This window comes from Schistocerca nitens, chromosome 5, assembly GCF_023898315.1.
Source record: "Schistocerca nitens isolate TAMUIC-IGC-003100 chromosome 5, iqSchNite1.1, whole genome shotgun sequence".
Taxonomy (NCBI): Eukaryota; Metazoa; Arthropoda; class Insecta; order Orthoptera; family Acrididae; genus Schistocerca; species Schistocerca nitens.
In genome coordinates, this window is record NC_064618.1 from 571,918,210 (window position 1) to 571,945,334 (window position 27,125).

The 27,125-nt window shown below is 39.3% G+C and overlaps 1 protein-coding gene across 3 annotated transcripts in view; it reads right to left on the reverse strand.

Annotated features, from left to right (window-relative positions):
• LOC126259297 (UDP-glycosyltransferase UGT5-like) overlaps positions 1–27,125 on the reverse strand; it is a 126,382-nt gene that overhangs the window by 76,562 nt on the left and 22,695 nt on the right. Inside the window, exon 1 of one of the 3 annotated variants that reach the window (XM_049955959.1) lies at positions 18,697–18,792. In XM_049955959.1, coding sequence (XP_049811916.1) covers positions 18,697–18,777 — 81 coding nt within the window. In that variant the 5' untranslated portion in view covers positions 18,778–18,792. Of the gene's footprint in view, positions 1–18,696; positions 18,793–27,125 lie in introns of those variants that run through there. The other 2 variants (XM_049955962.1, XM_049955963.1) reach the window with 2 other exon arrangements.

A 27,125-nucleotide genomic window follows, 5' to 3' on the forward strand; every position in this document is an offset into this window, starting at 1 on the left:
GCACACCACAGATTGTCGGTATGGCGACCGTAAGTTCTGCAAAAAGCCTCACCGTGGACTTAACCGGTGTATGGAGACTGAGGAGAACTAAATTACCAGATGCATTCATCATCGTCGTACAGGCGCAGCACTCCTGCCGTGATGATATCGAGTGCCACTGGGTACACACAATAGTGTCATCTCTAGCACATAATTTGGACAGCGGCCATTACGTAACAGACGCATTACGGTCACTGACTGTGCCCTCTCTTTAAGGTCTCCGTGACAATCTTCCAGCAACGTAATGCCAGATTGTGTGTAGTACGTGCTGTCCTGACTTAACATTGATACACTGATTGTCTGACTGTTGCCGTGCCCAGAATGTTCTCCAAATCTCACACCCACTGAAAACATCTGGTCATGGGCGGCTGAGACAGCGGCACACCACCACTCGCCAGCCACTACGATTGACGAGTCCTTGCGTAGAATTCAAACAGCATGGAATGACATAGGCTACTTGAATCTGTTATCCGATCTCAGTGCGAGTATATCCTGCCAGAGGTGACAGCTCCTGTATTGAATATCGCACCCTATGTGCCCATAAAACACGTAAAAATTTCGTCTTGTACTCTCGCTATTATAATGAGGGCTGGTTCTAGTGATTTTACCGCCCTATGCGGAACTTTCAAGGGCTGCCCCCTTTGCACCGGGCCTGCCCCCTCCTTGCATTTTCAGACGTAGTCAACCTCCAATGTCATTCACCCATGACATCTTATTTTCACATAATACCCTTATTCGTGCGTCTTTTTGACGTGATTACGTCAATAAGATCAGAGCCACGTATGGGGCACCCGTCAGTGAAACAGATGAGAAATCTTTAGAGTGTAATACACTTTGAGTTATAACTCTATAATTAATTATGCAACCAAAGTTATGTCATTCATAGAGTCATCATCATCATTTTCTTGAGGCCTTATTCCCGCTGCAGTGCGGAGTCGGCCTTGTTACTATTGGTTTGCAGTGTTAGCTGCAGAGAGTGGCCGGATGCCCTTCCTGCCGCAGTCCTGAACCCCCACCCGGGGACGGAATTAGTGTACCCCAGCAGTCTGCATCTAGTGTAGGCCATGGAATAGTGCGAACGTTTTTCAAATGCCTGCGGGTCGTGTAACCGAGGCGGAACGTGGGGACCAGCCCGATATTCACCTAGTGGGATGTGGAAAACCGCCTAAAAACCACATCCAGGCTGGCCAGCATACCGGCCCTCGCGTTAATCCGCTGGGCAGATTCGATCCGGGGCCGGCGCGCCTACCCGAGTCCAGGAAGCAGAACATTAATGCTCTCGGCTATTCTGGTGGGTTTACGTGATTTGTAGAGTATATAAGTAAAATCCGTTCATTTTTTTTTTCTCGTTCCCAGAGCAGAGGGGAGCGTGCAGTGCGAGACCTGCAGCAACTAGGACAGCTGACTACAGCATTACGACGGTATCGTCGTCGCTTCTGCTGTACAAAGTAGAAATGAATAACTTACATATAAATGCTGCACTTGTTGAAAAAAAGTGTATAAATCGCCAGTACCTATTTAGTGTGTCTATAGTACATGAAGTTTTAAAACGTTTATAATTGAATATCGAGAAGGCGTGCTTTCCGACATGCCACGCCATTATTTATGGCGCAAAACAAGAGACTTTGAAAGTACTTCTGTTTATTGCTGTGACAAGTAACTGTTATTCGCTGCTTAACGTTGTTTGAAGGCAGTGTGAAATACGACGAAATTGTACAAACAGTTCGAATATATGAGTTGCTACAGCTCCAAATAAAGATGACAGTTTTTTTGATGTTATCTTAAATATGAATGTCTACTGATTATGGCTTCAAAACCGACGGGAAAAAAAGAAAATAAGGGAAAATTTAAAAGAAGTTACAGACAAAGCAAAAAAAATTAATTTAGAGGGCCATGAGGAGGAGGAGAAGAAGAAGAAGAAGAAGAAGAGATGTGTAAATGGTACTGATGTTAGGAGCTTGTAATTTGACGTAGGTACATTTCAGCTGTAGTTTTAGATGCATGCTATAAACAGAGTTGCCTACACTGCCAGTTTGCTGTTTTGAAAAACGCAACCAAGGTTACCAACTATAGAGCTTCCTTTGTCATCCTTTCACAATAACGCTGACAATTACCAGCAAGACACTAGATTTTATGAATGGTTTGTATTTACAGTTTATTCTCATTCCCCTTCATTTACACAAATCTTTCATTGTCTTGTTTAATTCGTTCTTTTGGCACCATATTAAAATTTAAGTATTTGCCGCCCCAGAAACCTGCCGCCCTGGGTGGTGGCACGGTGCGGCCCCCATCCCCCTTGAGCCGGCCTTGACTACAATGTATCTTACAGTAAAAGTTTAGTTCTTTGCTATCCTTTCTGATGTTGAAATTTTAACGCGCAACAGTGCAGTTTTGTCACAGGAAAAAAAAAAAAAATTGCAGAGTGTAATCAAATTTAATCAGGTGATGCTGAGAGAATTATGCCAGCAAATGAGGCGTTAGAAGTAGAAGAGTTTTGCAGATTGGAAAGCAAAATACCTGATGATAGCCGAACTAAAGGTATAAAATTCATATAAAATGCAAACCGGCAGCAGCAAGAAAGACTTATCGGAAAAAGGAAAATACGCTAAGATCAAGTGTAAATGTAAGTGGTAGGACTTCTCTTCTGGAAGTATTCGCGTGGAATTCATCCGTCTGCAGAAGTGACACGTGAACACTAAACAGTACATACTAGAAAAATGGAAGCTTTTGAAATGTGGTGGTGAAGAAGATTTAATGGGTAAATCGAGTAATTTAACATCTTTTGTTAAGTCACTTGCAGGTTTTACGACAAAGAACTTAACAGGGTGGGGGAATACGCAATGAGTTTAGGAAAAAACATTCTCTTCTTGGTCTGGTGCACACTGTGGTGGTGAAAAGGAGTCCCTCAAGTGGTGAGGACTCCGCAGCTGTAGCACAGGCGGCATCATCTCATGATAACGTTCAGGTATGCAGCCGGTATTTAAAAATATTTTGGGTATCTTTGGCAATAGTGATGTGAAAACATCATTTATCAAACCGAGGAATGGGGCCTCGGCCTCATCCCCACAATTTGAAACACACAGAGTTATTTAAACTTACATTACCTCATCCACTCATAACTCACAACGAAAGTCAACAAAGCTATTGTTAAGGTCTGATTCAAACTTCTGCGCGATGCACCGTGCATTTCAGAAATCTCATCCCACAACGAATATTGACCAGCAGTCCTATTGACGAGCTATCAGAAAACACTTGAATCAGCTTTTATTCGGCGCCCCTTTCAGATTCTTCCGCGAGTTCTGATCTACTAGCGATCAAAGAGAAGGCAAGTGTGTGACTTCAAAGCTAACACGTACGGCTCTGAGAAACAGAAATTCAGATTGTATAGCAGAAATTCTCAAATGCCTTTAAATACCACCTGCACATTTTGTATGGATACACAACAAGTGATACTCATCCCAATGTTGATACCCTCTAACGTGTTTAACTGCAGACAGTTGCCAGATTACAATCTGTGCCTGGACATAGGTGATAGTGGCAAAGATTCATGTAGTTGTGGTACGAGGACTTGGTGGGAACGAGGTCGTGTCTTTCCAGTTGGCTTATTCATTCATTCGTTGATCGTGTTCCCAAAATTCCATCACGAAGGGGAACCTTTAAGGACGTGGAACGAGTCGATGTATACAATACATTAACGTAAGACAAAGACATCACGGAAATTTAATGCGTATTCTGTATTAAAAATTAACTATTATAAAAGCAAGATGGCGTCGAGTATGCAAGCAGTAGTAAATCGCGCCGTAGAAAATCGTATTACATTTAGTTTAGTCTGCCAAAACAGTGTTCATAGCGGTATCCGTTTGTGCTCTTTCTCACATATATGGATCCATCTATCGTGTATGAAGAACAGAAAAGTGATAAATCCGAATTGTGTATGTGGCTTTGTTCAGTGCAGCGGTCGAAAAAGTGCAGTCAAGATGTATAATGCTGGTACTGAAGAACTCATCTCTGATGTGCTGAAAGAAGAACTCGCAATAGCTAAAAAATATATGAATGACACCGAATCGTTAATTAATTCTTTGAATGTCGATTTTAATCATTGTGTGAAAAATGTACAAAGTGAAACCTACAACACACTCAAAGAAACCGTTACTGAAAGTCAAATTGCTCCAATATCTGCTATAGTTACGAAAAACTCGTTTGCGCCCATTGCGCAAGAGAAACACCGACAAATGAAATTATTGAGAGAAGACGAGACAAAACCAAAAGTTTGTATCTTTGCAGACAGCCATGGACGAGATTTAGCTGCTATTCTTACGAATATGCAATCTAAATTTTCCGTTACTGCCACAGTAAAACCCGGGGCTCCTTTCCAGCAAATAATTAAAGATTTAAGCCCTCAACCAAACGATGTTTGTGTAATTATTGCTGGAGCTAACGATGTTTATAAAAATGAGTCGAAAAATGCAATCACAGCATTGCGAAATGCACTGAAAGGATCTCGCCAAGAAAAATAATCGTCGTTAGCATCCCACACAGACATGACCTAATTACCAGTACATGTGTAAATAATGAAATCAAATTCACAAACAGAATGTTTCAAAAGGTATTCAAGGACGTGAAGTTTTTGGACAGTAATTCCAAAGAGAGAAACCATTTTACTCGACATGGAATGCACAAGAAACCGGCTAGGAAAACGTGTACTCGCTAAAGCACTATTAGCAGAAACATTCAAACTATTTGAAAACACCACTCCTCCAATCATTCTAAAAGCGCCTGTGCCCATTGAAACTGTACCATTGGAAGAAATACAGACAGTGTCGTCAAAATACTCTTTCAAACCTAATGCAAAAGCTGAAGGGAAGACTTCATATGCAGCCGCACCTGTATGTGAATCAACACAATCAGGTCTTTTATACAAAAGCAAGAAAGCACCGGCAGTTACAACTCAAGTGTGAAACGTTAGTCCACTACCAACTTGTGAAGCAGCAGCATTTAAGGAGGAAGAACAGTCATCAATAGCAGAAACAGCAACACCAACCCCCACAGGATCAAGTGTACAAGCAGACAGTGTAGAAACCTCACCAACAGGAGATCGACCCTCTATGGCAAAAAGGAGCACAGTAGTGACTGCAGCTGCTCCACATAGGATGTGCCTGAGATCAAGAAAGTCCTCAGCTGCAAATGGAGATTTTTTATGGTACTGGGGCAGAAGGGGGAAGGCTCTAATCAGAATGTAAGTACTGTAGTTAATAACAACAAATGTGGGTGTTACCAGCACAACAGCTCCCTCTTCCCTGCAGAAAATTGTTCCTGCAATACTGGTACGTCAAAAGAAATAAAACTCAGTCCCAACAGTGGCAGCACCACAACCAACCATGTAATTAAAAATAAGCTCAAAATTTTTCACCAAAATATTCAAAGCCTGCTCTGTAAGTTAGACCAATTTATTGTAAATATTGATGAACCAACAGGCGCCAATTGTGCTCATATTCTCTGTCTGACAGAACACCATGTCACTTTTGGCATCGAAATGCTCAATATACCAAACTATGTTTTAGCTACCTCATTTTGTAGAAAGCATATGTGCAAAGGTGGGGCAGTTATTTATGTGAAAAACAGCCTGTCCTTTAATGCAATAGATGTAGAGAAATATTGTGTAGAGAAAGACTTTGAGGCATTTGTCACAGAAATAGTAGAAGCTAACAAGAAACTGGTAATCGTAGCAGTATACAGGGCTCCATCTGGTAATTTTAAAGTATTCATGAAACAATTAGAACCTGTGCTGTTGTATCTCACAAGAAAAAATAGGGACATTATAGTGACTGGAGATTTTAATATAGATTTCCTAGAAAGCTCATCTTCTAAGACAGAGTTTGCAAATTTAATGCATACCTACAACCTTGTTTCCACTGTCAGTTTTCCCGCAAGAACTACTGCCACTTCCAGCATTCTAATAGACAATATCTTTGTAGATATGAGTAAAACCCATCACATCAAAGTTGAAAAAGTTATAAATGGTCTCTCTGATCATGATGGGCAAATACTCACGATTGACAACTTTAATACAAATCAGAACAGAGCTAGTGCACAGTGGAAAGCCATTAGTAACATGAATGAGGAAAATATCTAAAAATTCAAATTACGCATTCAGGAGACTGACTGGAGGTATGTTTATCTTGTAAGTGATGTTAATACAAAATATAATTTATTTACTGATGAATTATCAGGTATATTTGAAAGTGTCTTTCCAAAAACGGTCTGTAGACTACAGAACAGGCAATCAAGCAAAAAACTATGGCTCACCAAGGGCATAAAAATATCACGCCAGAGAAAAAGAGAGTTGTATATAATATCCAGGCAATCCAATAATCCCATCCAGATGAAATATTATAGGACATACTGCAAAATCTTAACTAAAGTCATTAAAAAATCTAAAAGTATGTGCATACAATCTGAAATTAACTGTTCAAACAATAAAATCAGAACAATTTGGAATGTAATAAAGAGGGAAACAGGTACTACACCATCTGACAATGAAAAAACTGCTGTCCTAAAAAGTAACGATTTGGAAATAACTGATAGTAAACAGATAGCAGACACATTTAACAACCACTTTCTAAATGTCACCTCTCAAATAGGTTGCAGTGGTGACCTAAGGGAAGCAGCAGATATTCTGAAACTTAACCTCCCACAATGTTTTAATGATATAAATGTAACACCCATAACTGTTAATGAAATAAAAAAATAATTCACTCATTGAAAAGTAAAGGATCTTCAGGTATAGATAACATCTCTAGTAAACTGTTGAAAGCCTGCAGTAATGATGTAAGTGTAGTACTTGCTCACATTTGCAACACGTCTCTTTATGAGGGAGAATGAAATATGCCATTGTGAGACCTCTTTTCAAGTCTGACGATGCTACAGATGTCAAAAATTATCGTCCTGTCTCTCTCTTAACAACATTTTCAAAGGTTCTTGAAAAGGCAGTGTATAACAGGAGTGTGGCAGATCTTGATAAACTTAATATTATTACCACAGACAGTTTGGTTTTCAAAAAGGGGTTTCCACAGAGTGTGCCATATATTCATTCATGTCTTGGAGTCTATTAATAGTAGGAAGTCACCAGTTGGTGTCTTCCGTGATGTTTCCAAGGCCTTTGATTGTGTAAACCACAAGATACTCTTGGAGAAGGCCTATCATTACGGAATCAAAGGGCCTATAGGTAACTGGCTAAAATCATATCTGGAAGACAGGAAACAAAATGTGGTTCTAAATGGCTACAACAAAGGATCTTATAATCCAGTGGATTCTGAATGGGGCAAAATTCAGCATGGAGTTCCCCAGGGATCTGTCCTTGGACCCTTGCTGTTTTTAATATATGTTAATGATTTACCCCTGTCCATTAGTAAAAATTGTGAATTCACAATGTTTGCTGATGATACAAGCATTGTCGTAGATGGTAAGTCTACTGCTGATCTGGAGACTGATGTTAATGATATACTCAGAGAAGTTACAGCTTGGTTTTCAATTAATTCTCTTTCAGTTAATATTAAAAAAAACTAATTTTATACAGTTCCACCCAAAAAATAAAACTCTAGAAAATATAGTAATTGCTCATGACAACCAAGAACTAGAACAGGTGCAATCCACTAAATTCCTGGGGGTTCACATTGACATTAGGCTCAACTGGGAACAGCATGTGTCCCTTACTCTAAAAAAGCTTTCATCAGCAACTTTTGCTCTAAGAGTCATTACTCATTTTGGGGACATCAACATTTTAAAATTAGCTTACTTTGGATACTTTCACTCATTAATGAGTTACGGAATAATATTCTGGGGTAATTCACCAGCCTCAAAAAAAAAAAAAAAAAAAATCATAACTGCTCAGAAGAGAGCAGTCAGAATCATGTGTGGGGTTCCTCCACGAACCTCATGTAGAAAACTTTTTACACAGTTAGGTATTCTGACCACAACATGTCAGTACCTATACTCTCTGATGAATGTAGTTAATAAAGACTATGCTCAGTATGAAACAAATTGTTCATACCATAACTACAATACTTGAGGTAAAGATGATCTACATGTTGAACTAAAAAATTTTAACACTTGTACAGAAGGGAGTAAAGTATGCTGCTATAAAGACTTCTAATGCATTGCCTAATTATATTAAATGTACAAGAGAAAATGATATTCTGTTCAAAGGTATGTTAAAAAAATAATTGCTTGACCATCCACTGTACCCCTTAGATGAATTCTTTTCCAGAAGTAATGCCCTCCCTTAATAATAGATGTATTTAGGCTCTTAGTTATTAGATGGACGATACAATATTACGTTAATGTTATAGTGTTAATGTTATAGTTATAATGTTATATTGTGAATTGCTATACTAGTTCAAATGGCGCTGAGCACTATGGGACTTAACATCTGTGGTCATCAGTCACCTAGAACTTAGAACTACTTAAACCCAACCAACCTAAGGACATCACACACATCCATGCCCGAGGCAGGATTCGAACCTGCGACTGTAGCAGTCGCGCGGTTCCGGACTGAGCGCCTAGAATCGCTAGACCACCGCGGCCGGCACTATACTAGTTAAATGACAGCTTGTAAATGACAAAAGGTGATACTTATTAATATCTATATCATTGTATTATATTACTATTCTGTAGCATTAATTGTATTTGTACAATTGCATTGACACGTTCCACATCCAGGCGAATCACTCGCATGTACGGATTTGTGGAATATGCATACCAAATAAAATAAATAAAATAAAAGTACTGCTGAATTATATTTATGGTAAGATAACCCAAATTTAATCAAGTATATTAGTATGGAAGCTACTACTTCGGGAAAAAGAATGCTGCCTCCTCAGGTTTACTACAGCACATAGCTGCTGTATAGATGCGAATACCAGCTTACCACATTCTTGATTACAATGGCATTTTTCAAAGAAAATGCCTTTTTTTACATTTTAAATACTAAGGTTGTTTACAGCATATCATTTCTTGTCATACGTGGTGAAGTGCCAGACAAAGACTCCAATGATGTAGGGTCTGCTCCATGGACAGTTCTAAGTTTTATCTGACACTTTTCCCTTGTTTCACCCCTTGCAATTTCTGTTACTGTAAAAAATGTCCAGTTGCACCGTGGTTCGAAATTTACACCAAATTGTAGGCCTCCCTAACATTAGCTGGTATACGGTTGGAGGAAGGCGCTAGAATAGCACCCATAGGACCTTGCCTAATCGTCTAGTAGAGCGTTTCTCAACCGTCGTCTTTCGACACATAGGTGTGTTGCCAATACGTGTCAGAGGTGTAACGATACGTTTAACGTCTTCTAATCTTCCGCATATAGAATATCTAGAACACACAAAAATTTATCGCCAAAACGTTTCTTGCTGTAGCCCAATTAGCAAGAAATTGCCCATCATTATATGTGACTATAAGCATTTAAACATGTATCGTATCGTAATAATTACACAGGGTGAATCACCTAAAACTTGCAACGCAAATTTTGCGGAAATGGAAAGTGCTATTCATGTGTGGTTTTAACAGAATAGATTGATAGTCAACTGATTGTAATAATACTTACAAAGTATATTTTTTGTGCAAACATACACTTTTTAAAAATGGAACAATGCCTATTGACATTAACAAATTAAAGTAGGGTAAATCTTAACGTCAGTGGTGTTTGCTGCAGAATTTTAGTGCGGGTTGTTTATTATGAAAAATTCCCACACTCACACTTCTACAATACATGTGTGAGCACACACTGAAGAACAACAGAAGTGCATACACTAGTTATGTGGATTATGACAGGTAACAAGACAATTGGCCATCACAAATTGTGTTCAAAATGACCATCGGCAGGGGCAATACACGCTTCTAATCTGGTATGGAACGAATGCTGCACACATGCTATAGTTGGAGGCAAGAACAATGGCGGTCGAGTTTAGCCTTGTTCTGCGCACCTACGTCACGTATTCTCCGAAATCCAATGAGCTTTCAGTATATTGTGAGGGCTCTGCTCTGATTGCCGTAGCTAATGCGAGCATTAAACGTGATCGTAGCGAGTTGTTCAGTGAATTTCGATTCCATTTGTTGCGAAATGTCGTCGCTGATTGTGGTGGTAAACGATAAATTCTGTATAAGCAAGCAAGACACACAATTTGCAGAATATACGCTTTATTTATGTCGAAAGCATGTGCATGCGCTTACCGCAACTGTCGCTTAGAATGGTCAACAATGCAATCCAAAAAATGTTCAAATGTCTGTGAAATCTTATGGGACTTAACTGCTAAGGTCATCAGTCCCTAAGCTTACACACTACTTAAGCTAAATTATTCTAAGAACAAACAAACACACCCATGCCAGAGGGAGGACTCGAACCTTCGCCGGGACCAGCTGCACAGTCCATGACTGCTGCGCCTAAGACCGCTCGGCTAATCCAGCGCCTATGCAATTCCCGTCCGTGCCTCGACATGGGCGAACCGCCATCGTTTGTGGATCGCACTATAGCATTTCAGCGCAGATGTCCGAACAGGATGCAGTAATACGTCGTTGCGTACCATCGGTTGACATGATCATTCCTATCATTAATGTTAATAGGAAGAGAAGTTTTTTAGAGTTGTTGGTCATTAAAATAGATGGTATGTCCTTGGAGACAGCCTCTTTTAGCTTTTCCCCACAGAAAAAAAGTATACAGGCGTCAAATCTGGGGAATGTGTCGGCCAAGATACAGGTCCTCTGCGTCAAATCCGACGATATGGAAACAATTCGTGAAGACATGCTGCAAGTACATCGTGCACTATGGGCTGGACAGCCATCAATTTGTTACCACAGATTCTTCCCTGTCTGCAGAGGAGTGTCTTCTAGTATCTGTGGAAAATAGTCCGGTAGGATGCTGCGATACTTGTACGCCTATAACCTGATGGTTCACTGTCCCACGCTACACGTTTACACTCCATAGGCACTGATGTTCCACCTGATGAAGCCAGCAGGGATTGTTAACAGGCCAATAGTGCATGTTTCGGCGGTTTACCTGTCCTGATTGGTGAATGTGGCTTCATCACTGAACAAGATACATATCACGTATGATGTATCATATCTGGAGTATCCTGCCTTAACGCGCATGTACACAAGCTAACACGATTCTCATAATTTTCATTAAGTTGCTGATGGAGAGAGAGGTGATAGTGATGGAACCTATGCCGATGAAAAATGCGTAGGACACTTGTCTGACTCGTGCCACTTCCTCGTGCAATTGCGCGGGACCTAACGTGCGGATCAACTGCAACAGCACCAAGTACATTAATTTCTCCCTCTTCTGTCGTCACCTCTGTTAACGTTGTCTAGGTTTACACTAGTCCTTTCACGTAACTGGTTGAAGAGGTTCATAAATAATGGCCGAGACGGTTGACATCTACTGGGATATCTTGCCGCATACACCATGAGAATGTCGCCTTTCTCTGCATTGGTAAATCCCACCGTCCACTCACGACTTAATGCTTGAACAGTCACACACTAACTGACAATCAAGTCGCAATGCACTCTAGGAACACATAAGCACACTGTAATCAAACATGACAACACCGTACCTAGCAACTACAAAGTTGGAATGGCACAAACCAGTGTCGATGTGGAAATTTTTCAAACTACGATACCTCGTAAACGACTCGCATTAGAATCCTGCAACAAACATCACTGACATTCTATGTTAACCTACTTTTAGTCTGTTAATGTCAATAGGCATTGTTCCATGTAAAAACTGTATATTTGCACGAAAATACACTTTCAAAATATTATTACAATCTTTTCATTCGCTACCAATATGAGCCCCTGACTACCAATCCGCCCTGTGACAACGACTCATGAATGGCACTCTCCATTTCCGCAATGTTTGTGGTGCAAGTTCTAAGTGATTTACCCTCCATTCAACTCTAATACGAACGATCCCTCATTCCTTGAATAATCTTCACCAAGAAAGTCGCATGTTTTGTGGCTCGTGACATCCTTTGATCCTTTGTCGGCGCGTTTGCCATTATCTTTGATTCATTGTCGGCATTGTCGGCTGTGTCAGTAAAACATTTCGATGGACACTCAAAGTAGATTTCTAGAAATTCTAGATTATTCCTCTTCCACTTATCTGCATGTGTAAGAGGACCGACATCAACTTCTCAGTCGCTTCATATTTTCGTAATCAGTCGTCGCGTGTCTTGTTTTGCTGCGCGGTACAGTTTTATACTATTTTCAGCAATTACATGCGTTTGCTAGTTGCTAGCGCGCTCTTTTAATCATGGACGGAATTGTGATAAGGAAAAAGAATGCCTTAGATGTCAACACCTCTTCTACATATGAGGAGAGTGGAGATGGACATAGTAACATTCGAAAGAGAGCGGAAATGTGCCGTCTCCGTATAACACCCCTTAAAGTCAATTAAGACAGAATATCATAATATGAAGTAGGAAGAGTTATCTTGGCAAATACGACATCTTTGCCGATAAGCTAACACCAAGAAGTTTTGATAACAACAACATTATACATCACTGAGAGTTTTTGTTATGAAAAGAGGAGGAAGAAACTTCAGATTTAATTAATGGACAAATATCCAAGTGATAATTGCAATTAATATCTTGAAACTAAGTCCAAGGTGATGTTAGTCAGAGATAACTTTTATGTGGAGGAGAGTTGTAAGCGCAACGAAGAAATTCAATGCGCCTACAATACTCTTTCACAGAAGAAGTCGCTTGCTGGCTCTCGTCCTGTAAAGACGTTCGAGAACAATTCTTGTCTTAGTTATTGAGAGTACGGAACGCGACGAGATTGTTTTGCGTTCAGAAGTGTTTCTTGCGTGAAGTGTTTCAGGAACTTCGGAAACTGATTTTCTAAGCAGAGACAGGAACTGATAGACGCGTTTAACCGCGCATAACGGGTTAGTTGAACTTTATTGACGAAACTAGTGAATATTGGACTTGACTTTCAAATAGTTGGAACTAAAAGAAGAGTGGATAGTACATCAAAGGACTACACTCAATTAGTCTCGAGTAGGGCACAATTACACGACTTCACGAAGATAACACAGTTACGCTGAAGAGTCAAGTTGTCATAATTGTCAAGAAACTTAATTTTAATAGAACTGACTTTACCAACAAACTGCGTGTGCGTGTGGTGCGAAAGTTATAAAGTATTTAGTGGCCAAGGAACAATAAACTGTTCGTTCCAAGTGAAATATCAAGCGTGGACTACATTATTAAGTGATTTAATCAATGATAGTTAACCAACGACTGTTCAGCAGGGACAATTTAATCTGAAATTCAAAATACCTACTTCATTAATTGAAAAGAGAACTTTTGAACTTTTTTTTTTAACATTACGGCGTAGTTCACTCAGACGTGATCAAAGAGTATCTGTGGATCTGGCTTCATACAGATTCAACAACTCCATAGCAACGAGCCAACAACGTACGAGAAGACTGATAATTACAATGTTTCCTCGCAATTGGTGGTGTGTACGATGCGGATGAGATAAGATTTAACAACTACTGCATATCCGGGCAATGAATCATTCAATCTTAAATCAGAAGAAGAATCCATTGTACGAGTTCGCATTTCTGTCTCCCGTTCACCAACGGGGACCTACGTCATCGCGCATCGTGTCTCAACTCCACTGCGAGAGCTGCCGCAGTAGCAGCCCTACGGCGTCGACAATATCAGCACGTGGTTGGAGTGCGGGGACGCCACATATCCGTCTTCTGTCAACCAGGAAAACAAAGTCAGGCTCAGTCAAGGTCCAACATCATCGAAACTATGAAGAAGAATACATGAATTTCGGGTTTATGTACAAATGCGAGGAGGGCAAGCCTACACCGAAATGTTTCGTGTGCGGCACAGTGTTGTCAAGTGAGTCTGTGGTACCTAGAAAGCCGAAAAGGCATTTGGAACGAAACCGCGAGAGTATTTTCAGCTTTGTGCCCGTCAAGCATCCATTCAAGATCTTCTGTCATGATGGAAAACGAGTAAAGCTCTCAGATATAGCCCTTATGGTATCATTCAAAATTCCTGAAATGATTGGCAAGAAACAGAAACCATTAACATCGACGAAGAGGTTATTTTACTGGCATGTACAGAAATTCTTGCTACTATGTTGAGACCTGAATCAGTTGAACAGATTTCAAAAGTACCTCTGTGAAATGATACAGTTCATCGGCGTATTATTTCAGTTGATATTCAGAGTAACGTTGTGGAAAACTTAACAAACACGCAATTTGTTCTTCACTTAGATGAAAGCAATGACATTTCTGGTACACCTAAATTATTATCTTTTGTGAAATTTGATTACGGTCACAAATTTTTGAGCAATGCCTATTTTGTCGAGAACTGGAAACCACCACTGGAGCCGATATATTTGCTGCTGTTGAGAGTTTGTAGATAGCGGTCTCAAGTGGAAGGACTGCATTGCTATATGCACTTATGGCATTACTGCAGTGACAAGAAAAATAAAGGGGTTTCTAAGTCTTGTGAGGAATATAAGTCCAAGAGTGATAAAAACTGATTTCTTTTTACATAGAGCGACTTCAATGGTGAAGTCGTTTCGGTGACGTCATCCAGACGGTTGTTTCAGTTATTAGGCATGTAAAAACTCGTGATGTAAAGTCGTGAGTGAAATGAGTGCAGATCATAAATTATTGTTATTTCGCAGCATAAGGCGTTGGCTTTCCAAAGGAAAAATACTTACCAGAGTCAACGGCGCCAATAACGAGAGTTATTGGCAAGAAATAGAGTATTTTTAATCTTTTTAAAGACGAATGGCCATGAAAAGAAATTTCAGTTCCGATTCTGTTAAAAACCTGCGTAACACCGACTTTTCAATCATTTTCTTGAAACAAAAACACCTGACTCAGCAATATTTTTTTTCCTTTTCCTGAGATCTAGCCACCACCCTCCCCACTTGCCACCGCTCACGAGCGCCCCTGAATAGAGTCCTAGAATTTAAAGATGAACAACTTGCATTTTTTGTAAACGAATGAGAAGTTTGATTACTGTGAATATCTTAAAAATCCAGTTTGGTGCGCTGAGCGGACGTACCTCCCCTATTTTCAACAAACTTAATGCCTTGAATTGAAGTATGTCGGGACAGCATGAAACAAATCATAAAGTGATACACTCAGTGCATTTTCGTAAAAAAAAAAAAAAACACCCCTCGCCCTTTGGATCTCGGTCATAGCAGAGAACGATCTAAATGCTTTTCCAGTTAAGGGCTACCGCATCAAGTGAGCTGAATATTGAAGAAATATCAGATATATGAACCCACTAAAGGGCAGCTATCTGAGTTGCAAGAAGAGATATCCAAATACTTTCACTCGACACTGTCTACTGGCTAGGAGTGATTGACTGCACCTGACGAGGAAAACGTATCCAGAACAGAACTAAACAGCTCCCAAAAAGACCAACTTGTCTAAATGTCATCTAATACAGTTCTGAAATCGAAATTTAAAGAAAATGTTCCCGATTTTTTGGATCTAAATCAAAAATGAATATCCGCATATCGTGAATAAAGCAAGATATGTTGTACTGCACTTATCAATGTCCTACTTCAGCGAGTCTGGATTCTGTGTGTTGTAGAATACACTGTAAGACGAGACTACAGGTACCTCATTGATGGGGGCTGCAAGAGCCTGTCCGTCAAGAGTTTGTCCACGCATAGATCTAATTTGCAAAGAAACGCTAGGGACGAGTATCTCAGTAGCTTTATGTCTTTATACTTCTGATGTTAACTTTCATTTTTTATGTTCCTCCTTAAGAGCATAAGTTACTTTCATATTCGCATGTTTTTAGCCAAGATTCTTACGTACTTAGTTTGTGAGATTTGTATCTCATGGTTGTCCCGTAGCAACAAAATATGCGTTCTGTGGGCTTTAATTATCTGCAGTTTTTTTATGTTCCTGCTTTAGAGTAATAAGATTCTTTTATTGCATGCCCTATGTTTATGTTCATATGTTCCAATTCAAAAGTTTTATGTAATAAATTTGTAAAATTTGCATCTCACAGAAGCTCTACAATTTAAAAATCATCTTGCATCACTTTTTTACATCTAGGAACGAAATCGCATGCAGAGCTGTCATCATGGTCAAAACCACTGTTAAATCACCTTCATTTACTCACAAAATAAGTCCCGCAGATTCCATGTGATAACTGCCCAATACAAAAGAGGAATCACACTGCCCGTGTGGTACCTGTCTACGTTGTAGCTAATAACTATTCCGAAACAGCTGATCTGAAACTTCCAGTGTCTGCGCACGTTTACTGTATGTCTTGTGACAGATTCTGGCGCTATCAAGAAAAGGAAGATGATGTGTAAAATAATGGCGCTTCAAGAAGTTGCAGATTTGATAAGAGACGCGAACTACATAATTATAATCATTCAGTGTTGTCTCCATGACGCCTAAGGATTTTCATGATGCGACAAGCACCTGGACACAAACATTTTTGAAATAAGTAATCTCTCTTGAAACGGAACATAATTATTTTTTTCATAAGGATACTCAAATTCAGTGGCTTGAAATATGGGAGAAAATCATGATTGTGGAGTGGGCACATTCTTTGGACACCACTATTGACATTTGATCTCTTCAGCCTCTCGAGCGCGGAACATTGTTAGTTATCCCAGGCTGAAAAAATAAAATAAATTTGTTTGCAAGGTGGTCATTGTATTCCCCTTCGGCATAACCAGTTTAAGTAAACCTAATAGTTGTTCTTAAAACTTTTGTCATTCAACTTCTCAATAAAATGTCTTTTTAACTAGCTCAGAGTTTTTTTGCCCGCCTCTAACATCTAGCTTTTTTTGACTTAAAAAACTTCCCCGAATCAGTAGCTCAGTAAATGGAGAGGTGAATCCAAAGATGGCTGTACGTCTCTTGAACGTGATCTACATGTAGTATGTCCCTAAACTGTAAACACAAATGAGATTAACGTCAAAGCGCACAAGATGGTGTTAAGCGATAGATCATTAAATTTGTAGCGGATAGCTGACATCATAGGAAAATCAGAAGAAAGATTATAGACATTTTTACATACCGGTAATGAATTAACGGTGAGAAATCTATTTTGTATTTGTTGAATGCAGACAAAAATCACATTACAAAACAAAGCTATCAAATATTTAGAGCACTAGAAAGGAGAAAAGTTGATTTTATGTACAGAAAACACTGAACTCGCTTTCAAGACGAGAGCGATTCTTTTACCTCTACCGCCATTCTGATTTCGTCTATCCTTTTCGCTAAAATATGAGGACGGTTCCTTAAGAAGAGACACGGCCGACTTCCTTCTCCGTCTCTAAATACGTCGTCGACACTTGACAGGGCGTTAAATCACTGACTGTATTCCTTCCTTCTTTCCTTTTTGCGGATAGCACATAGTTCCACCACTTAACCACATTAAGGAAATCAAAGCAGCGGATGGTAGCCAGTGACTCTGCAGAAAAAGGCGAAGACTTTCATCTATCGAAAAAGTTTGTGACGTGTGGTTTTTAAACACAAGAAGAATGGCTGACAAATACTGCGCTAAGTTTTCTGGGTTAATTGAGGAATGAATGCGTGAAAAAAACCTGGACTGAAAAAAAGGGTCATTCAATAGAATAAAGTGCCCCGCCCACAGTGGCGCATAACTGAGTACAATCAAATAGTCTGTAAATAAGCTGTTTGGTACAATGAAGTACAATTTTTTAGTTCTGTGCAATTCACCAGTTTGGGCACCTTCTGCCTGCCACTTGTTCCCGTATCTCTAGATGTTATTTCACGGTAGGTCTGTAATGCGGTGAAGTTATGATAGCCGCTGACGGATATTTTCTTCCATTGGAAGAAATCTGGTTGAGTTTAGCTAGAACGGGGTCTACAACTAAAAGTAAGTACATTTTTAACTAAAAATAACGATATAGTTTTTTACTGCAAATACCGGTATCGTTCAAGTCCTTACCGTAGCATGACATCGATATCTTACCGGTATACTGTAAATTATATTGCTTTCATTCATTAACAACTGGAACTTTTATAAATTTATAGGATAAACAAGTTCATACCAACTTTCTCGAGTGTATAGTATATCCCTTGATGTTTACCTTTTCCTGTGTAGCTCAGTATAATTTTTGTTACACATCCATTATACAGGTGCTGTAGAACACACAACCTTCCCAATGCTCTTTGTGTCACTATTTTTGATCTTGTTGAAATTATCATTCCAAAAATATCGTTTCGATAGTTACAATTTGCATGCCAGAATGGAAATGAACAATATGGAGAAGTACCGATACCGTAAACGATAATCCACAGCACCTGGCCAAAATTTAATTCCAATAACGACAATATTTTTGCAAACCAACCCAAGGTTTTAACCATAAGGTTAGTTAACAGAATGCAAAATCTGGTTGTTTCTAGTGTAACACACAATTTGCGAAAACAGAGTGCGTTATAGCGTTACAGGTTAAGATTACTTGTATTTCAACGCCAAATACATGTCATGAATAGATGGTGGAACTTTCTTTCTCTCCTTAAGACAGTATTCCACGCACTGGTTTGGCACGCTACTTACACATAGCACCGTGCGTCCGTGCGTCTTTCTTGTGTAAGAAACGCACATGGGTGTGATGCAAAAATCTTACCTTCAGGGCTACGTTGTAGATCGTGCGTCTCCGGCAAATTTCGCCTGACGTCTGGCATCTGTTAACATGGGAGAAACGCATCAGAGTCACGTGGTACGGTGACGTCACACGTGTGTTAACGCTGCGCGTAGGTCACATTGCGCTAATGCGCTAAATAGATTGCAGGAAAATGCCACTATTCGTTCCACGTAATAGCGACACAACACGAGAGTATGTGCGTTTAGTAGCGAAGTGGTGTCGAGTAAATAACTTAGGTTGGCTAAAAGGAAGAAATATTTTTGGCGGAAACGTCTAACACTTGTTTTCACATTCCGGTACCTTCATGCACGTTGTTTGGTGTGGTGGCAAACCACATTCATTATCTAGGGAAGTAACCCGTAATACATCATACCGACAGCAGTTACTTGACAACACTGGTAGAAATACCGATACTCGAGTACATCGTTCGATTATGTATGAAAAGGTATTTGGGGCAACACCTCTTTCGGAAAGAAACGGTATTACATTTCGGCGTCGCTAGTGCTCAATAACAGTCATTTCTTCTGATTTAGATATTGTAATTTACGGTTCCTGATGAACGAATTCAATATTGATGTTTGTTTGAAATAATTAGTGGTTCTACAGATTAGGAGAAGCTAATATGAATGTTGTACAACTTGAAAAGGTATCTCCATTACATTAACCAAGTAAATAGTAATTTGTTTTGAGAAAGTTTATCAACTGTCTAAGGACGCAAAATGCTGAGGAAAATCCATATAATTAATATTATCACCACGTGGATAAACACATACAGTACCATAAATAAAAATAAATTTTTTGTACTAGTGAGAATTTCAGTACATTCTTAGTATCTGTAGAAACAAATTCTGATCCAATATCATATTATCAAATAAACATTTACCAGGACAGAAAGAACAGCTTTATACACCAAAAGATGTGACAATTTTTGGGCTCTGCATCTTCATGAACATTGCACAACAAAGTACCATGTACAATAAAAGGCACAGAAAATACAGGCAGATACAGAAATAAATTACAGCTACTAAATCTCGGACACTAGGCCTATTTGGTGCACAACAATTTTTGAAATCTAGTTATTACGAGAGGGACTGTTCCCAAAGAAGAACATCGTCATTCCTGGTACTTAAAATACACCTGGAAGCAAAATGTGTACTGTGTTGATGTTGTTGCTGCCGCCTTCAATCCAAAGACTGGTTTGATGCAGCTCTCCATGCTACTCTATCCTGTGCAAGCCTTTTCATCTCCAAATAACATTGCAGACTACATGCTTCTGAATCTGCTTATTGTATTCATCTCTTGGTCTCCCTCCACAATTTTTAAGCCTCACACTTCCCTCCAGCACTAATCGGTTATCCCTTGACGTCTCAGAATGTGTCCTATCAACCGACCCCTTCTTTTGATAAATTTGTGCCACAGATTTCTTGTCTCCCCAGCTCTGTTCAGTACCTCCTCATTAGTTAGATGATCTACGCATCTCATCTTCAACACTTCTGTAGCACGACATTTCGAAAACTTCTGTTCTCTTTTTGTCTGAACTGTTTACTTTCCACGTTTCACTTCCATTCATGGCTACACACCAGACAAATGCTTTCAGAAAAGACTTCCTAACACTTAAATCTATAATGATGTTAGCAAATTTCTCTTTTTTTTTCAGTAATTCTTTTCATGCCTTTGCCAGCTACATTTTGTACCCCCCTCTGCTTTGGCCATCATCAGTTATTTTGCAGCCCAAATAGCAAAACTTATCTACTGTTTCAAGTGTCTCATTTCCTAATCTAATTCTCTTAGCATCATCTGATTTAATTTGACTACATTCCATTATTCTTGTTTGGCTTTGTTGATGGTCATCTTATATCCTCCTTTCAGGACAATGTCCATTCCTTCCAATGCTCTTCCAAGTAATTTGCTGTCTCTGACAGAATTACAGTGTCATCAGCAAACATCAAAACTTTAATTTCTTTTCCCTCAAATTTAATCTCTATTCCAAATTTTTCCTTGGTTCCCTTACTGCTTGTTCACTGCATTGAATAACATTGGGGATATGCTACAACCCCGTCTCACTCCCTTCTCAACCACTGCTTCCCTTTCAGGCGCCTCAATACTTCTAACTGCCATCTGGTTTCTGTACAAGTTGTAAATAGCCTTTCACTCTCTGTATTTTACCCCTGATACTTTCAGAATTTCAAAGAGAATGTTCCAGTCGACATTCCCAAAACCTTTCTATAAGTGTACAGATGCTATAAATGTAGGTTTGCCTTTCCTTAACCTATCTTCTAAATGAAGTCGCAGGGTCAGTATTGCCTTGTGTTTCTACATTTCCCTGGAATCCATACTGATCTCACCTGGGGTTGGCTTCTATCAGTTTTTCCTTTCTTCTGTAAAGAATTTGTGTTAATATTTTGCAACCTTAACGTAGTAAACTGATAGTTCAGTAGTTTTCACACATGTCAACAACTGCTTTTTTTGGGATTGGAATTATTACATTCTCCTTAAAGTCTCAGGGTATTTTGCCTGTTTCTTACATGGTGCACACCGGATGGAAAAGTTCTGTTATGGCTGACTCTCCCAAGGCCGTCAGTAGTTCTTACAGAATATCATTTACTCTCAGGGCCTTGTTTTCACTTAGATCTTTCAGAGCTCTGTTAAAATTCTTATCGCAGTATATTACCTCCCATCCCATCTTCATCAATGTCCACTTCCCTTTCTGTAATATTGTCTTTCAGCTTTCTCTTCTTCTGTTAGTATGTACTTGTTTCCCATTTGAGCACTTCATATTCATACAGCTGCTTCTCTTTTCTCCAAAGGACTTTTTCATTTTCTTGTAGGTGTTATCTATCTTTCCCCTAGTGAAATAATCTTCTAAATCCTTACATTTATCCTGTTCCCTCTACTTTTTAGCCATTTTACACTTCCTGTCAATCTCATTTTTTAGCTGTTTGTATTCCCTTTCACTGCTTCATTTGGTGCATGTTTTTATTTTCTCCTTCCATAAATTAAATTCAGTATCTCTTGTGTTATCCAAGGATATCTACATGCCTTGTCTTTTTACCTACTTATCCTCTGCTGCCTTCACTATTTCATCTCTTAAAGCTACCCATTCTCTTCTACTGTATTCTTTCCCCCCGTCCAAGTCAAACATTGTCCAATGCTTCCTCTGAAACTCTTAGTAACCTATGGTTCTTTCAACTTATTCAGGTCTCATGTCTTTAATTTCCTACCTCTTTCCAAATTCTTCAGTTGGAACCTACAGTTCGTAACCAGTAAGTTGTGGTCAGAGTCCACATTTGTCCCTGGAAATGTCTTACAATTTAAAATCTTGTTCAGAAATATATCTTACCATGATATAATCAATCTGAAACATTCCAGTGTTTCCAGGTCTCTTCCATGTAAGCAAACTTATTTTATGATTCTTAAACCAAATGGTAGCAATGATTAAATTATACTCTGCAAAATTCTACCAGACAGCTCCCACTTTCATTCCTTTCCTTGAGTCCATATTTACCAACTATTTTCCCTCTTTTCCTTTTCCTACTCTCAAATATGAATTGCCCTCACAATTAAATTTCCATCTCCTTTAACTATTTGAATAACTTCTTTTATCTCACCATACATTTCTTCAATCTCTTCAAAATTTGTGGAGCTAGTTGGCATATAAGCTTGTATTATTGTGGTAGACATGGGCTTGACGCCTATCTTGGCTACAATAAATTGTTCGCCATGCTGTTTGTAGTAGCTTACCTGCACTACTATTTTCTTATTCATTATAAAGTCCTCACCTGCATTATCCCTATTTGATTTTGTATTTATAACCTGGTTCAATGATGATGGTGTCCTCTTGGGTAAAATATTCTGTGGAGGTAAAGTAGTCCCCCCATTTGGATCTCCGGGCAGGTACTACTCAGGAGGACGTCATTATCAGGAGAAAGAAAACTGGTGTTCTATGGATCGGAGCGTGGAATGTTAGATCCGTTAATTGGGCAGGTTGGTTAGAAAATTTAAAAACAGAAACGGATAAGTTAAAGTTAGATATAGTGGGAATTAGTGAAGTTTGTTGGCAGGAGGATCAAGACTTCTGGTCAGATGAATACAGCATTACAAATACAAATTCAATTAGGGATAATGCAGGAGTAGGTTTAATAATGAATAAAAAATAGGAATGCGGGTAAGCTACAACAAACAGCATAGTGAACGCATTATTATGGCCAAGATAGATACGAAGACCACGCCTACTACAGTAGTACAAGTTCATATGCCAACTAGCTCTGCAGATGATGAAGAGGTTGATGAAATGTATGATGAGATAAGAAATTATTCAGATAGTGAAGGGAGACAAAAATTTATCAGCCATGAGTGACTGGAATTCGACAGTAGGAAAAGGAAGAGAAGAAAACATAGTAGGTGAATATGGAATGGGAGTAAGGAATGAAAGAGGAAACCACCTGGTACAATTTTGCACAGAGCATAACTAAATCATAGCTAACACTCTGTTCAAGAATCAAGTCACAAGGTTGTATACATGGAAGATGCCTGGAGATACTTCAAGGTTTCAGATAGATTATTTAATGGTAAGACAGAGATTTAGGAACCAGGTTTTAAACTGAAAGACATTTCAAGGGGCAGATGTGGACTCTGACCACAATCTATTGGTGATGAGCTGTAGATTAGAACTGAAGAAAGTTAAAAAAGGTGGGAATTTAAGGAGATGGGACCTGGATAAACTGACAGAACCAGAGTTTGTAGAGAGTTTCAGGGAGAGCGTTAGGGAACGACTGACAAGAATGGGGGAAAGAAATACAGTAGAAAAAGAAGGGGTAGCTTTGAGAGATGAAATAGTGAAGGCAGCAGAGGATCAAATAGGTAAAAAGACGAGGGCTAATAGAAATACTTGGGTAACAGAAGAAATATTGAATTTAATTGATGAAAGGAGAAAATACATAAATGCAGTAAATGAAGCAGGCAAAAAGGAATACAGACGTCTCAAAAATGAGATTGACAGGAAGTGCAAAATGGCTAAGCAGGAATAGCTAGAGTACAAGTGTAAGGATATAGATGCGTATTTCACTAGGGGTAAGATAGATATTGCCTACAGGAAAATTAAAGAGACCTTTGGAGAAAAGAGAGCGACTTGCATGAATACCAAGTGCTCAGGTGGAAACCTAGTTCTAAGCAAAGAAGGGAAAGCAGAAAGGTGGAAGGAGTATATAGAGGGTCTATACAAGGGTGATGTACTTGAGGACAATATTATGGAAATGGAAGAGAATGTAGATGAAGAGGAAATAGGAGATATGATACTGCATGAAGAGTTTTGACAGAGCACTGAAAGACTTAAGTTGAAACAAGGCCCCGGAAGTAGACAACATTCCATTAGAACAACTGATAGCCTTGGGAGACAGAACTCTTCCATCTTGTGAGCAAGATCTATGAGACAGGCGAAATACCCCCAGACTTCAAAAAGAAAATTACCAAACTATCAGTTTAATAAGCCTCGGCTGCAAAATACTAACACAAATTCCTTACACATGAATGGAAAAACTGGTAGAAGCCGACCTAAATGTTGGAACACGTGAGGCAATACTGACCCTATGACTTATCTTAGAAACTAGATTAAGGAAAGGTAAACCTATGTTTCTAGCATTTGTAGACTTAGAGAAAGCTTTTGACAATGTTGACTGGAATACTCTCTTTCAAATTCTGAAGGTAGCAGGGGTAAAATACAGGTAGCGAAAGGCTATTTACAATTTGTACAGAAACCAAATGGCAGTTACAAGAGTCAAGGGGCATAAAAGGGAAGCAGTGGTTGGGAAGGGAGTGCGACATGTTTGTAGCCTCTCCCCGATGTTATTCAATCTTTATATTGAGCAAGCAGTAAAGGAAACAAAAGAAAAATTCGGAGTAGGGATTAAAATCCATGGAGAAGAAATAAAAACTTTGAGGCTTGCCGATGACATTGTAATATTCTGTCAGAGACAGCAAAGGACCTGGAAGAGCAGTTGAACAAAATGGACAGTGGTTGGTTGGTTGGTTGTTTGGGGAAGGAGACCAGACAGCGTGGTCATCGGTCTCATCGGATTAGGGAAGGAAGTCGGCCGTGCCCTTTCAGAGGAACCATCCTGGCATTTGCCTGGAATGATTTAGGGAAATCACGGAAAACCTAAATCAGGTTGGCCGGACGCGGGATTGAACCGTCGTCCTCCCGAATGCGAGTCCAGTGTTGAACCACTGCACCACCTCGCTCGGTAAATGGACAGTGTCTTGAAAGGAGGATATAAGATGAACATCAATAAAAGCAAAATGAGGATAATGGAATATAGTTGAAATAAATCGGGTGATGCTGAGGGAATTACCTTAGGAAATGAGGCACTTAAAGTAGTAGATGAGTTTTGATATTTGGGGAGCAAAATAACTCATGATGGTCAAAGCAGAGATGATATAAAATGTAGACTGGCAATGGCAAGGAAAGCGTTTCTGAAGAAGAGAAATTTGTTAACATTGAATATAGATTTACGTATCAGGAAGTCGTTTCTGAAAGTATTTGTATGGAGTGTAGCCATGTATGGAAGTGAAACGTGGACAATAAATAGTTTAGACAAGAAGAGAATAGAAGCTTTTGAAACATAGTGCTACAGCAGAATGCTGAAGATTAGATGGGTAGATCACATAACTAATGGAGAGGTACTGAATAGAATGGGGGAGAAGAGAAATTTGTGGCACAACTTGACTAGAAGGGATCGCTTGGTAGGACATATTCTGAGGCATCAAGGGATCATCAATTTAGTATTGGAGGGCAGCATGGAAGGTACAAATCGTAGATGGAGACCAAGAGATGAATACACTAAACAGATTCAGAAGGATGTAGGTTGCAGTAGGTACTGGGAGATGAAGAAGCTTGCACAAGGTAGAGTAGCATGGAGAGTTGCATCAAACTAGTCTTTGGACTGAGGACCACAACAACAACATTTATAACCCCATATTCACCTGACCGGAAGTCCTGTGCCTCCTTCCACCAAACTTCATTAATTCCCAGTATATCTAACTTCAACTTATCCATTTCACTTCTAACAGTATCTAACCTACCTGCCCAATTAAGGGATCTAACATTCCACACTCTGATCTGTAGAATGCCAGTTTTGTTTCTCCTGATGAGACCTTCCTCCTGAGGAGTCTCTACCTGATGATCTGAATGGGCAACTATTTTACCTCTTGAATTTTTACCCAAGAGCACACCTTCATCATTTCACCACACAGTAAAGATGCGCACCCTCGGGAAAAATTACAGTTGTAGTTTCCACTTGCTTTCAGCTGTTTGCAGTACCAGCACAGCAAGGCCTTTTTGGGTGATGTTACATGGCCAGGTCAGTCAGTCATCCTGTTTGCTGCACCTGCAACTACTGAAAAGGTTGCTGTCCCCCTTCAGGAAAGACAGGAACGAGTGAAAAACAATGAATACAGTATTGTGAGGGAGGTTGATCTGTAAATATATGAGTATTTTTTGAGAGTGTGTTAGCACTATATTGTAGTTTAAATGTAGTGTAATTGCGTTTGTAATATGCTTGTATTTCAGAATAATGACAATATTATGAAAAGGTTAGATTGTTACTCGCTATATAGAGGAGATGTTGAGTTGCAGACAGGGACAGAGTGCAAGAGAGAGTGAGAGAGTATATATGTGTGTGTGTGTGTGTGTGTGTGTGTGTGTGTGTGTGTGTGTGTGTGTGCGCGCGCGCGCGCATGCCAAACAGATTATTGAAAGTTCATCATTCTTTTTCAGTGCATATAAATTCAAGTCTGTTATAAAACACTTTTCCGTTCAGCTATGTCTCTAACACAATTTTAAATTTATTTTCATGTAATTCCCTTTTGCTATAAGGTACACTGTTGAAAAATATTTTTGTAGCATATAAAATATTATTTTTACGCTGCTTACTTGAGTCCAAGGAATCTCTAGTAAGTTCCTATTTATGGTGCAATGTAAGTGCACATCCGACCTACTTTCATACTCCTGGTCATTCTGTTTAGCAGGCACAAGTACCTTGAGTATGTAGATTTTGAAGACTGTAAGTATCTTTATGTTCCAAAAAGTATTGTTTGTGCCAGATATACATCTGATGGCTTTCTTCTGCCAGATAAAGACCTCTTTTCCGAAAATGTCTCATTTTGTCACAAAAAGAATAACAGATGCTATCTGTACTCCACTGTCTCTACTCGTAAAAAGGATGTTTATAGAGGGGACATTTTTAGACTGTTGGAAACTTGCCCATATACAAACAAAAGACACAAAAATTCACCCCAAAATTACGGACATGTAGTAGTAGTGTCAATAATTTTGAAAATTGTTGAAACATTAATGAAAGACCAATGAAATGTTTTTTTGAGTGTAACAACCTACTCAACAACAAGAGCTCCTAGTT